Source organism: Rhinatrema bivittatum, chromosome 8, assembly GCF_901001135.1.
Source record: "Rhinatrema bivittatum chromosome 8, aRhiBiv1.1, whole genome shotgun sequence".
In the NCBI taxonomy this organism is placed as follows: domain Eukaryota; kingdom Metazoa; phylum Chordata; class Amphibia; order Gymnophiona; family Rhinatrematidae; genus Rhinatrema; species Rhinatrema bivittatum.
Window position 1 is genome coordinate 48,771,856 of NC_042622.1, and position 12,227 is coordinate 48,784,082.

General features: G+C 45.5%; 1 protein-coding gene across 4 annotated transcripts in view; it reads right to left on the minus strand.

The window, feature by feature from the left end:
• Nucleotides 1–12,227, minus strand: part of DLGAP4 (DLG associated protein 4) — a 612,818-nt gene that overhangs the window by 15,427 nt on the left and 585,164 nt on the right. The window contains exon 1 of one of the 4 annotated variants that reach the window (XM_029611586.1): nucleotides 945–1,165. The exons of the other annotated variants lie outside the window; for them this stretch is intronic. Within the exon in view, the coding sequence (XP_029467446.1) occupies nucleotides 945–990 (46 nt within the window). The 5' untranslated portion in view covers nucleotides 991–1,165. Of the gene's footprint in view, nucleotides 1–944; nucleotides 1,166–12,227 lie in introns of those variants that run through there. 4 annotated transcript variants of the gene reach the window in all.

Consider the following 12,227-nt stretch of genomic DNA (forward strand, 5'->3'; position numbering starts at 1 on the left):
TTTTATGTCAGACTCTCCCCCCCCCCCCAATCACATCAGGGAGTCTATTAGATTTAATAGGATCGACTTCTACAGAGGTTTTCAATGAACTGGACAGAATCCTCACTGATAAAGGAAAAGGATATAATGCACGAGAGTCTCCGAGGCAGGCTCAACATGCCCTCTTTCTATCCAGGGGGGCGTGTTACAAACATGTACCCATGCACGTAGCACTGCTCCGAGAAACGTGCAAAGCAATGGGAAGCACACTGCGACAGCTTCTGCAGGGCTCCTTCAGCAGCAGCACTTCCAGCCATGCCAGGTTTTACACAGCACACCTGAAGGGTTTTGCTATTTATTTTTTTATTTATTTAAACATACAGAATATATAGCTGATGGATTCTTGCTTGTTCAAGTCTGGTTAATTAAGCTCCCGGCGAAAATTTGGAATGATGAAGTCCTTTGGAATGGGAACCTTCCAAAGTTTCCTGCAGGTGGGCTGAAAATGAGCCTTTGTGCACTGCCACGCTGTAGGGTTAATATGAAGTCAGAATCCCTTAGAGTTAAAGCACTGTGGGAGAAGAGCTACAGCGTCATGAGGTGCACGTGGCTAGCTAACCAGACGTTCACGGCTCCCACCGTGCACTGGGGTGCGGTTCTCCGTTCCAGTAAGCGACCAGCACTCCGGTCGCACCACAGGCTGCTGCTGCCATGTAAGTGACCAGCGCTTCACCCTAAAGTGTTGGAGTGTGCCCTACGGCAGAAAGCCAGAAATCGTTCCCAGACCTCCCCATCTGCATTCAGGCTGTGTGATAGGGGCTCTGGATGCCGATTTTCCCTTGAAAAGGGAGATAGCAGCTTTGCCTAGGTTAAGATGGTGAGGGGTTTAAGTCAAATAGAGGATGAGCAGCGAAATTCTGCATCTCCTGAGAGCCAACAAGATCAAGACTGGAATGCTTGCTTACCTCGTTTGCCGTTGGTCCATTGCTCTCTCTTTTGTGATGGTGTCATTCATTGCTGTCCCACAATGATGCAGCAAATGCTGGGAATTGACAATTTGGTGTCTTCTTCTCTTCTTTATAATAGAATAGCAACTGAGATTTGCTATAATAGTATTTATTATTTTTATTTATTTACTTTTTACAACAGAGTGCGACTCACTGAATAATACACAGGAATTTTTTCTGGGGGAAATGTCTTCACTTTGCTAGAAATAGGGATCACTATTTCATTATAGAACACCTGCATTTTTTTTTTTTTTTTTTTTTAATTACAGCTATGTTTGAATGTTTCCTCACGAGTACATTTTGCAGTGCAATTCTACTTTAAGAATATATATCTATGAAAAAACAAACATGCAAACCACCCCCCCCCCCCCCCTACACACTACTTTTTATTCTAACCATATCAGCAGCAGTCTCCTGGCTCCTGGTCCCATAGTTGCCTTCTGACCTTCCACATAGCCCTATCGGGCCCAGACAGGGTACCAGAGCTTTGCCAGACCAGCAGTAGGAAAGAATCATCATTCCTGGCATGCATTCTCTAAAAATAGACAGCGACAGCCTAAGAAGGGGCTACATGCTGCCATGCAGGAGACCTGAGCCCCAAGTCCAGCTTCTCCAGCACTTTGCATTGGCTCCAGAGGCCTTCGGGGAAGAATAGCCCAGTCACCACTCAGCAGCATCCCTAATACCCAGACATCGGGTGCAGGCATCCCAGCTTCTGCACCACACGACAGGATGGCCAAGAAGTGAGGGAAAGAACCCCCCCTGGGAGTTGTGAACCAAGGCTTGCTTATGGGGGATGTAGTCCCAGCTAGGGGCTGGTTTCAACTAAGCTGCAAGTCGGAAGGAGGGAGTCAGTGGTATAAAATAGGCCCTAGACAAGATGAAGAGCACTGTATGTTTGTAGCGCAGCTTTAAGTGCACTTACCGGGTCCTAAAGCAAGAACCAAAAGAACAATATTTCATTTGGAACAAGAGAGACTTTCACAATGAAAGTGAGGCAGGTAGTATTAATATTTTGCCTGGGGACTGTGTGCCTGTCGTATTTAGCCAGAGGGTGTGCAGTTCTGGTAGACAGACAACGTGCGAGGAGAATTCTGCACTTTATTTAGAATCAAGAGGGTAGAGAGGTATCTGTTTTGAGGCAAAAAGAGTACTGCGTCAGATTTATGATCTGAAAATCAGCCAAAACCCAGATCAGTCTTTTACCCTGGAGAAAATCTTTGATTCACCTGCCTCTGAAAATACTGCAATATTCCTCAAAACCCTAAGAGTTGAGCAGGGAAAAAGAAAGGATGGGCTCAGCAGATGCTTTCACCTTACCCAGAGTAAATCTTTTATTAGAACACGATACTCGCTGGACAGCTTCAGTGGTACAAGATCCTACGGGCTCCAACTCTGATAAAGAACCATGCAAGCTGCCGTCTTACCCCAGGGTCAGCATTTCTCTGCTGCAACCAAATTTTCTTTTCTTTTTTAAAAGACTTTTTTTTTTAGTACTGGAGAAAACCAAAACGTTCAGTAGTTTATCAATATATGAATTTTAAAAAGCCATCAAGAGAATCTAAAAAGTAATCTGTGATCTCCCCCACCCTGAAGTATATAAAAAAAAAAACAAAAAAAAACCTTATTCATGGCCCCTAAAGTGGCAATATTAGTCCTGAACAAAAAATAATAAAAGCCCCTCTTGCTCCCCATTAGCAATGTTTTATTTCCACCACGTGACTTACCCACTTGCTAAGGTCCCCAGCTGTCCAACCTGCTGACTCTCCGCAGCTAGCTCAGCACTTACTCACTGGCGACTGGTTAGGTCCCTCTCAGCACAGGAGATGATTCATTGCTGCTCTAGGTCCTTGTTCACCATTCAAATCACAGAGCTCTCTCCGGGCACTGCCGGGCAACAGGATGCTGCACACAGAGAGCTTAATGAAGGGAGACAAAGAGCGCTACAGGAGCGAGGATCAAATGAATGCAAGAGGGAACTCTGTCCGGGCACACGGTGCCATACGAGATTAAATAGCATCTAGGTACAAGGAGCATATTGTAGTGGAAGTCAGAGTATACAAGAGACCGTCTGTGTGACAGAGAATAGACGAAGTGGGATTCCAATCAGGGACCAATGAACTCAACTGTGCACGCTTTTTGCAGACTGGGTCTTAAACCTGTAAAAATGTGCGAAAAGACGCTGGCGTTTTCGGCATTTGCACATTTTTTCCATAGCCTGTTTGTGAAAACACTTGCAAAACGTCCCCATGCCCTCCATGCATAGTAAACCAACATGCGCAAGTTTACAAAAAGTAAAAAATGAGCAGCTGCAACGCCTCAATTCAGAATTCAGCAAATACCAGTTTTGCATGCCAGCTTTCACAAACCAAAATAAATATATTAAAAAAAACAAACCAAAACCTACTACTAATCTGGAGCCCAGATTCGCATGGGAAATTTCTACACAGGTGGTTGGCACAAACTAAGCTGCCAATCCACAGGAAATCCCACAGGTTAGTAAGTCAGCTTCTAGATCTCCCATGTTCCTCTCTCTATGGCCTTACAAATATAGTCAGCCCAAAGACTGCCTCTGAAGAGACCCTGACTGCCAGAAGAACCTAAGAAAAATACATTCTAGGTTTTCTAGATTTCAAATAGTTAAAAAAAGCCAAAGAAGCTGTAGGTGATAGCCCTTTATATAGTCAGTAAAACGTATGTGACTAACTTTCGAGGAGATGTAATAAGTCAATCCAATAAAAAAAGGTTCTTCCCGACAATATGTTTGACCTTTTTTTTTTTTTACCTATCCAAGTGGAATAACCTGGCATCCACAAAACCCCACTCTAGATTTTAGTATTGCTCTGCTTTTAAGCTCTAGTTCTGCTGCCTTTTGAACGTCCAATACAATGGCGTTTTACCTGGCTCCCCTTTCACCTAGACGAATGATCCAAGGCCATGTGTGCGTGCTCGGAAAAAATGAAGGACTGTACTCACCGGAGGTCACCAGGCCTTATGCAGGTTTAGACAAGAGGAACAAGAACACATGGGATCACTGCAGGCCCCAAACAAATCCTGCAAGCAGGTACTGGGGGCTTTTCTTTAGGCCAACTTCAGAATTTCCCACGCAAGATAAATTCTAATGAATTCTGTGCATGCCAAAAAGGTGCCCGGCCGATTCGGTGCACATGAAATCCTGAAGGAGGAGGTCGTCGTACAAAAGAGAAGGGAGGACTTACTAGAAGATCCGAGAATGGCTCTCAGACCCATGAAATGCTAACAGACACTACAAACAAACACAATGAGGAGGCATCATCTAAGTGTTCAAAAAGGAAGGCACAGTGGCATAAATCCATGGACTATTTTGTCAGCAGATGTAATGACTACAGCACTATGAAAATTAAATTGGAGAGGTTTGCAGAGAAAAAACATGATTTTGGTAGATGCAACAGGGAAAAGTCCTAATCCAGACATTCCAAGCGGATCACCATACTTAGGGTTGGGAAGAGGACTTTTTTTTTTTTTTGCACCATTGCAGAACTGGCTACGGATGCAGCATTTTACTGCCTTCCCTTGGATCATCACCTAGCGAAAGCACCTGGGCAACCAGGAGGCGGCTGGACTTGAAGGAAGAGCCGGGAGTACGTAAGCATGCAAGCAGTGCAATCACAGGAGGTTCAGCTGAAGCTACTGCAACTGATGTTCCAACTCCCATCCTGAGAGGAGAGACACTGGGAAAAGGAAAATCCGGCCTTCCAGATGGAAGATGAATACTACTAGTTCAGTCCAGGTGGATTTCCCAAACAAGATCCCCAGGACTTTGCACAGATTCTGAGTTTCAGAATATGCACAATTAGTGAGCATGAGCCGCACACATGCATATAAATTTGGTCAATCAACCAGGCTAATCTGCATAGTTTTTCTTAAAAACCAGAAACAGTTGGGGGGGGGGGGGGGTCCTGAAGAGTGACTTTGGGAGAGTATTATTGACTTTGGTAGTTACTGCTCCCCACAGGAATCACCTAGGGGGGGGGGGGGGGGGGAGAGAGAGGGAAGACTATCAAAATACCTCAAAAAGGTATAAATCATGCAGAGAAAGCAAAGTTTAGGAAAGGAATTTTTAGAAAAGATGTCAAAGGAAGTCCAGGAAGAATCTGCCTTCGCAGGGTGTGGTGAACACACGGGACAGCTTCCTGGTGGAGGCCAAAGCAGTAACGGCATTCAAGACAGGAGCGCGCTGCGAAAGTTAACTTAAAGCCAGAGATCAACTGGAATCTACGGCATTGCAAAAGGAAGCCGACCCGCATGGGGGGGGGGGGGGGTAGTGGCGATTTGCTGCCAGGTTACAAGCCCGGGACCTTTTCCCCACGCTGCAGCATGGAAGATGGAGACCACCGCAGGCCCCAGCCAGAAGATTACCCCTGCGCGGGGTCCTTACCTGCCACCCTAATGTCTGCCTCAGAGGATTACATGGTGACGTCAGAAACGTGAACTATCAGTTTCCACCTATGTAACAGGAAACGTAATTTAACTTGTGATCTCACCAATCAGGTGCTTCATCCCTTCCCGAATTACTGCGCACAAAAATAAAAAAATAAACAAACAAACAAACATGCAGAGACTGGGCTCATGCAAAGACACCAGGTTAATTTCATTGTAAAAACAGCGCTAAAAATCAAATCAAGGCGGCTAAAATGTTATTAAATCAGTTCCTCTACACGTCAGGTAAATCTATTTCTATCTCCACCAGCAGGATGGTCTGTGGGGGGGGGGGGGGGGGAAGATTAACAAGCAGCACAGGGAATGTCCTGGGGGGGGGGGGGGGGGAGCAGCAAGTGGGACCCCCGGATTTACACAGGAGATTACAGGGCTGCTAGCAAAATGGGGTTTTTGGGTCCTCACATGGAAAAAGTGCACGCAACATTGGTTGTTGCTAATAGCAACAATTATCCAGTCTGCAAAGAGCCTCGGGAGTTTTACTCCCCTTGTATTAATGATTTCTGTGTAAGTGCCCAATGAATGGTTTTCTTTTGGGGGGGGGGGGGGGGGGGGGGGGGGGAGAGAGATGCGGGGGTGCACAGCTCCTATTACTGCCTCTAAGTAGAGCTAAGGGGCGCTGTGTGGGTCAGTAATACGTACCTGTGAAAGGAGGGGCTCAAAGCTGCAGCAGGCAGAGAAGCACTGAACTAGCAAAACTCATCTCACATCATTAAATTTAGCGCTGCTCCATTGCACGAGAGACATATGGAAAAGGGAAGGGGAAAAACTATCCTTAGATGAGGTTGTTACAATATAATTCTGAAGGTTTATGAGTCACACTTAATATTTTTATCCAAACGGTTTCTTTCTCTGTCTAAAATAAAAACCGGAATGATAAGAGGGAGTGTTTATTATTATTATTTTTTTTATTCTACAATTAAAATGAACACAAATGTTTTTAGATGTTCGTACTGCTGCTAAAAGGCACAGCAAAGGTAAGCACTGGAAAACTAGCTGGTTCCACCTTAACGGGATGACTACCTTTTTCCTGCTGACTGGGCGTGAGAGAGGCAGATTACCATGAACTGCTGACAAGGCAGCACACCTGCAACACCCAAAACAATGATATCGGCCTATAAATTATAGCGACCTGTAATTTCTCTTCCTTGTCTGGCACACATCCGTGCGTGCGCTCCCGCTTCCCAATAAGATGAGTCTTTTTTTTTTTTTTTTATTTTGCTTAAAAAAGGGGCAACATCTGGAAAGCGGTGAACACTGATGATCGTAGTATAGGACACAAAATCCATGACCTACAGGCAGTCACGGAAGAGGGGCGACTTCAATAAAGAGGCGATCAGAGAGATGGTACAAAGAGAACCATGACTGGGATACAGTTATACCAGGCTATAATCTATTCAGGAAGGTCAGGGCGGCACTATATATGAAATTAAATATTAATGCAACAGAACTACAGGGCTTACTTATGAGGTAAGGAGGGGGCACTGGGCTAATCTGGAAAGAGGAAAATAGAATATCCATTTGTACGGTGCGATATACACAACGCCACTGCAGGCAGAAGAAAGACAGACAGGGATCTAATTGAAGACATTCGCAAAATTGCTATGAAAGGGGAGGTGCCCTTGGCTAGGTGATTTCACGCTCTGACTGAGACGTCCCGTCTGTGGCATCATCTAGAAGCAGGGAGGGTCCTTGGATTGTTTGCCAGAAGAATCGTTCTGGCAACTGTTGGTAAAAATCAGCATCGGGAGGGGGAAACGATACTGATTCTGATACTTATGAATGGGGGAGAGGGTTTCTGATGTCCTAGTGAGTGATCATGCGGGATCCAATGATGACAGGATGGTCCGGTTCGGTATTAAGAGTGCAGCCATTCAAAGATGAGTCCTGGACTTTGCTAAAACTCTGTCACGATGATTCCTCAACGAGTTAACCGGATGGGATAGGCTACGGAGAAGAGAAGAGCACTAGGCAAAACCGAAAGGAGATATTGTAAGGGTGATAAACTTGTTAGGAAAATAAACATAAGGGGGGAGGGAAGAGAGGCTTATTAGTTTTCCAAAAAAGGTGTATGAAAAGTTAAAGGGAAAAAAAAAGTGGTCAAACTCAAGAAATCACAATATCTGGAAAAGCTAAGAAGCTGGGAGAGCAACAGTGCAAGTGAAAAAAAAATAGCTAATACGTTTAAAAAAAGAAGGGGTACTTTACATTTAAGATGTTTTAGTGACTGGAAGACGTGCAAAAGTGGAACTGTATGTCTCAAAGGTGAAAGGGGAGCCGGGGGAGACGGAGGATTACTTACATTTCTGTTCAGCATTCACCGACAGAGAGCAGAGAAAGCTGCCACAAACACAAACCAAAGTGAAGCAGCCTTCAGCTTTCAGAAGAAGACGGTGCTCATGAGCAGCTAGCAAAAGTAAAAAAATGGCTAAAGCAGTGGGGATACATCCGAGGGTACTGAGGGAACTCAGATAAGTCCCGACGCCTCTGCCGTCTTGACTCTTGAAATGCTTCTTTAGTATCGGGAGTGGTTCCCAAAGACCTTGAGATAGGCAGATGTGGTCCCTCTTCAGAAGAGCGGAAGTAAGGAGTCAGAATTACAGGCTGGTTAGTTTGTCCTCAGTGGGGGAAAGTTTGTGTGTTTTGTGGATAATACCAAAATGCGCAATGGGGTAGACACCCTGGATAGTGTGGAAAGCACAAGGGATCTAGTGAAGCTTGAGGAATGGTCTACACAGTCTGGCAGCGAAGATTTCATGTTAAAAATACAAGGTCATGCATTTGGGTTGTGCAAACCAGAGTATAAAGAGTATGGGTGGGTGACGTTCTGCATACAAACCGAGAGAAGGGTCAGAGGATGATCATATCCAATGAGCTTAAAGCGGTTAAAGGTAGATAAGGTGACCGTGAAAGCCAGGAAGAGGAATAGGTAGCAGTAAAAAGGAGGTGATATTGCCTCTGTATAAAGTCTTTTGCAAGACCTCATTTGGATGTCTAGACTGCACCTTCAAAATGGATATAAACCAGATGGTGTCAGTCCACAGCACAGTTACTAAAATGGTCAGCACATGGAGATAGACAAAGATCTAAACATGTATACTCTGGAGAACAAGGGGAGATATGACAACATTTAATACTCCTTGAAGGTAAGGAGGCTCTAGAACATGGGGGTCATGAGATGAGGGTGAAAGAAGCTACTTCTGGGGTAATTTTGTGCAAGAAAAAAAAAAAAGTTAAAAATTGCACAGCCTATTTAAAAATTCTGCACATAATAAACATTTTTTTTCTGTTTACATTACATTATTCAAAGATGCAGAACTTTCCCATCATAAGGCCTGGACTCTCCAGACTGCTCTCCTCTTTCCTCAGGCTCAATGGATCCTCCCCCAGCTCTCTCCCCCCCCCTTATGTCTTGAACCCCCTTCCCCTTGGATCAATCCCCCAGTTCACTCACTAACTCTCCTTCACCCCAGGGTGGACTGCTCTCCCATCCCATTCCCTCCAACCTTTTCTGCTCCACCAGGCTCAACCCTTCATCCAATTCACTCTCCCTTCTGTCCCCTAAGATCACCCCCCAAGTTCACTCTCTCTGCATTCACCCCCCCCCCCCCGTACTCTCCCCTCTCCCCAGCAAGACCTCCCCTAGCTTTCTGTCTGTCATGCCCTATTTAGCAAGACCCCAACTCTTCTACCTTCTCCCAAGTTTGCTGTCTACCTCATTCGTTCAGGCTCCACCGGACCTCCACTGCTTTCTTCTTTGTTCAAGCTGCATAGGCCAAGGCTCGTGTCTTCTGGCCTGGTCTTCACTTCCACTGGCATTGCTACTGTTGCTGCCTCCTGCTCTCAGTACCTACTTCCATGGGGCAAATGCAGAATTATACGAGGGGAGGGAATTCTGCCCAAACATTGGGCTACTGCATAATGCAAGATTTCCCAAGGAGCATGAAGTGGAGGAGGAGGAGTAACACGGTGGTTAGAGCAGACTGGGAACCAAGGAAGCCAAAGTTAAAATGCTGCCGACACTTCTTGGGACTTTGTACAAATTACTTCACCCTCCATACCTTAGGTACAGACAGACTGTAAACCCTCTGGGAACAGGGAAATACTTAGGGGACCTGAAATGTAATCTACTTTGAAGTGACTGACCAATGCACAAAAAGGCAGAATATAAAATTGGAAGCTGAATCAGTCAAAAAGATGATAAAATCAGGAGTAATCTAAGGGACTATTTCTTTATAGACATGGTGTTAGTTCACCCATCCACCACCGAGTGGAGGTGCTGGAGCTTAATTAAGAGAGCCCGACGAGGACCTTGGAGGGAGAGGAAGGGATTATAAAGCTGTGTGAGAGCTGTGGATGGACAGACTGGATGGGTCATATGGTCTATGTTTCTAGGAGCCAGAAACAAGAACAATTTAAGAAAGTCCCACCTTCAACTTGTTTTTTGGTGGGTACGGGAGTTCTAGAACAAGGAGTCCTGACAGAAGCCCGGAACAGGACAGACTCAGGAGTAGTGCAAGGACTTTTCTTCACAGAGAGGCTGTGCATACGTTAAACAGACTCTCACAAGAGATGGAGCAAAAAAAAAAAAAAAGAGAAGATGGCAGAGATGAGAAAGCAGGAAAAACTGCTTTATTGCAGTCGGAAGTATAAACCTGAAGGTTAGACAGAACTGCAAGCCTTTTTCTGCTGTCAAGTTCTGTGTTTCTATATTTAAGAACACAATTCGCAATGCACAGATCACAGCAAAAGCAGAACGACAAGAGGAAACAATTTACAATAAAAAAAGGAAAGTAAATGCACTGCTCTGAGAGAGGATGCCAAGTTCTACGTTAAGTGCATACACATCAAGGACGCAAACGGCTCCCGAGTAATCACAGACTGATCTCTTTCCGATAATGCACCTCAAGCACTCACACGCTGCACAGGAGCAGATCGATACAAGCAGTCAGGACAGAGATGCTTTCGCTCGGCTCACTGCCTGCAGTGCAAGTAAGCTGCAGTTTATCCAGAAACAGGAAAATTAGGGATTGCAAAGGAAGATATCCATTTGTGATGGCGTGCGGAGAAGATATAGTTTGATGGGGTTAAGCCGGGGGACCGTCATGGACAGAGTCCATGATGGAGGAGAAAGTACCTTCTTGCAGAAACTGGAACCAGAAGTCCGTGAATGCAACTGGATAGCTGCACGACTGGCTTAGCCGCTCCCTTACGACAAGGCGTTTGCTGGCAAAATCCTAGCTCTGAACTGAAAGTGATTCATACAGCTGGAGAGGTTTCCTTCCTTCCCTAAACTGGTATCGTGGGATAAGTGCTGACCTACAGTTTTTAAGAGGTCATACCAGAATACGGCTGCCCCAGGAGCCTGGAACCACTAGCAGTAACTAGGCTGTAGCAAGATGTACTGGTTACCTAGGCAGAATGCTCCGTTGGGGCTTTCCTCCCATTTACCTTGTGTGTCCCTAAGGTGTAGGAGTGTGCAGGGTGTCTCCCTTTCAAGCTACAAGGATGTGTTGGAGGGATCTCCCCTCAGAAGCTGCAGGACTGAGGCTCCTCCAAAGATGTGAGGCGAGGCTCCTCCTCTCCCACCTCAGACCTGGAGCTGCCCCTCTGTGTCTCTATAAGCGTTCCCCTCCAGAGGCCTTCCTGCTCCTCCTTCCCCACTGCTGAGCACCCACCCTGGGGGTCAGTAACCAGCAGTAACAGAGTGATGCATTTGTAAAGCGGTGCAGGGAGGGTCACTGACCTGCCTGGAACTTAGCAGACCTGCGCACCAGGGTCAACGGGTCACATAAACCACCGAAGAAACACTAAAAACAACAAAAAAAAGAGACAGCAGGTGCCCTCTCATTACTGTACAGTTCCCGGCACTGTTTGCAACTCAACTCCTGAGCCAGCTGGATTTATGCAAGCAAATGTTACCACCCCAGAAAAAAAAAAAACCAAACACCACAACCCAGCATGAGTCAGGTGTGCCACCATAAATCAGTGCAAACAAACTATGTGCAGAAAAATAAAGATCTGACCTACCAGGAAAAGCAGAAACAGCCAGGGCGCACTCCCCTACGACAAGGATTTACAGTACAGATGGACAGAATGAAAGAAATGCGATGCCGAGCACCACAACTCCACAACCCAGAAAAGAAGCCATAAGCAAAATCCTGGGAAACTAGAAAACGGCACAGGTCAAAATGGACAAGTTATAGAAAGGTGAGTGTGGAAGAAGTGGCCATGCGATTCTTGAATATAAAGTTTTTCTTCAGTTTCGCCTAGAATAAGAAACATCTTTACAAACTTCTTTCTACACACACACACACACACACACCAATGGTTACTGGCCAATATAATTATGGAAAAAATATGTGATTGTTTATAGCACAGCACTGCTTTGGAACCAATTATTTTAGCTGCGAGGTGCTGAAAACTTTAATTAGCTCATCAGAAAAACAAGGCACTTTTTTTTTTTAAACTCTGGCTACAAAAAAAAAAAAAAAAGGCAAGCAGCTATAAATGAAAGTGAGCGCTAGTCCTTTAATAAATGGCAGACTGCCAACGCGCAGGGCACGTGCTACCTATGCACTTTTCCACCCTGGCTAGAAGGTGGTCTCGTTATCTCCTATTGCTAATCTCTCCATTTCCAGCGCTACACATCACAGGTTCAGGTGGCGCTCTGCCAGCCATGACTTCACTGCACAAGGAGGAAATGACTCATCGGGCAGACCAGTGGGGACGGACGGGTTTTGCAATTATAGGGGTCAGGCGCAG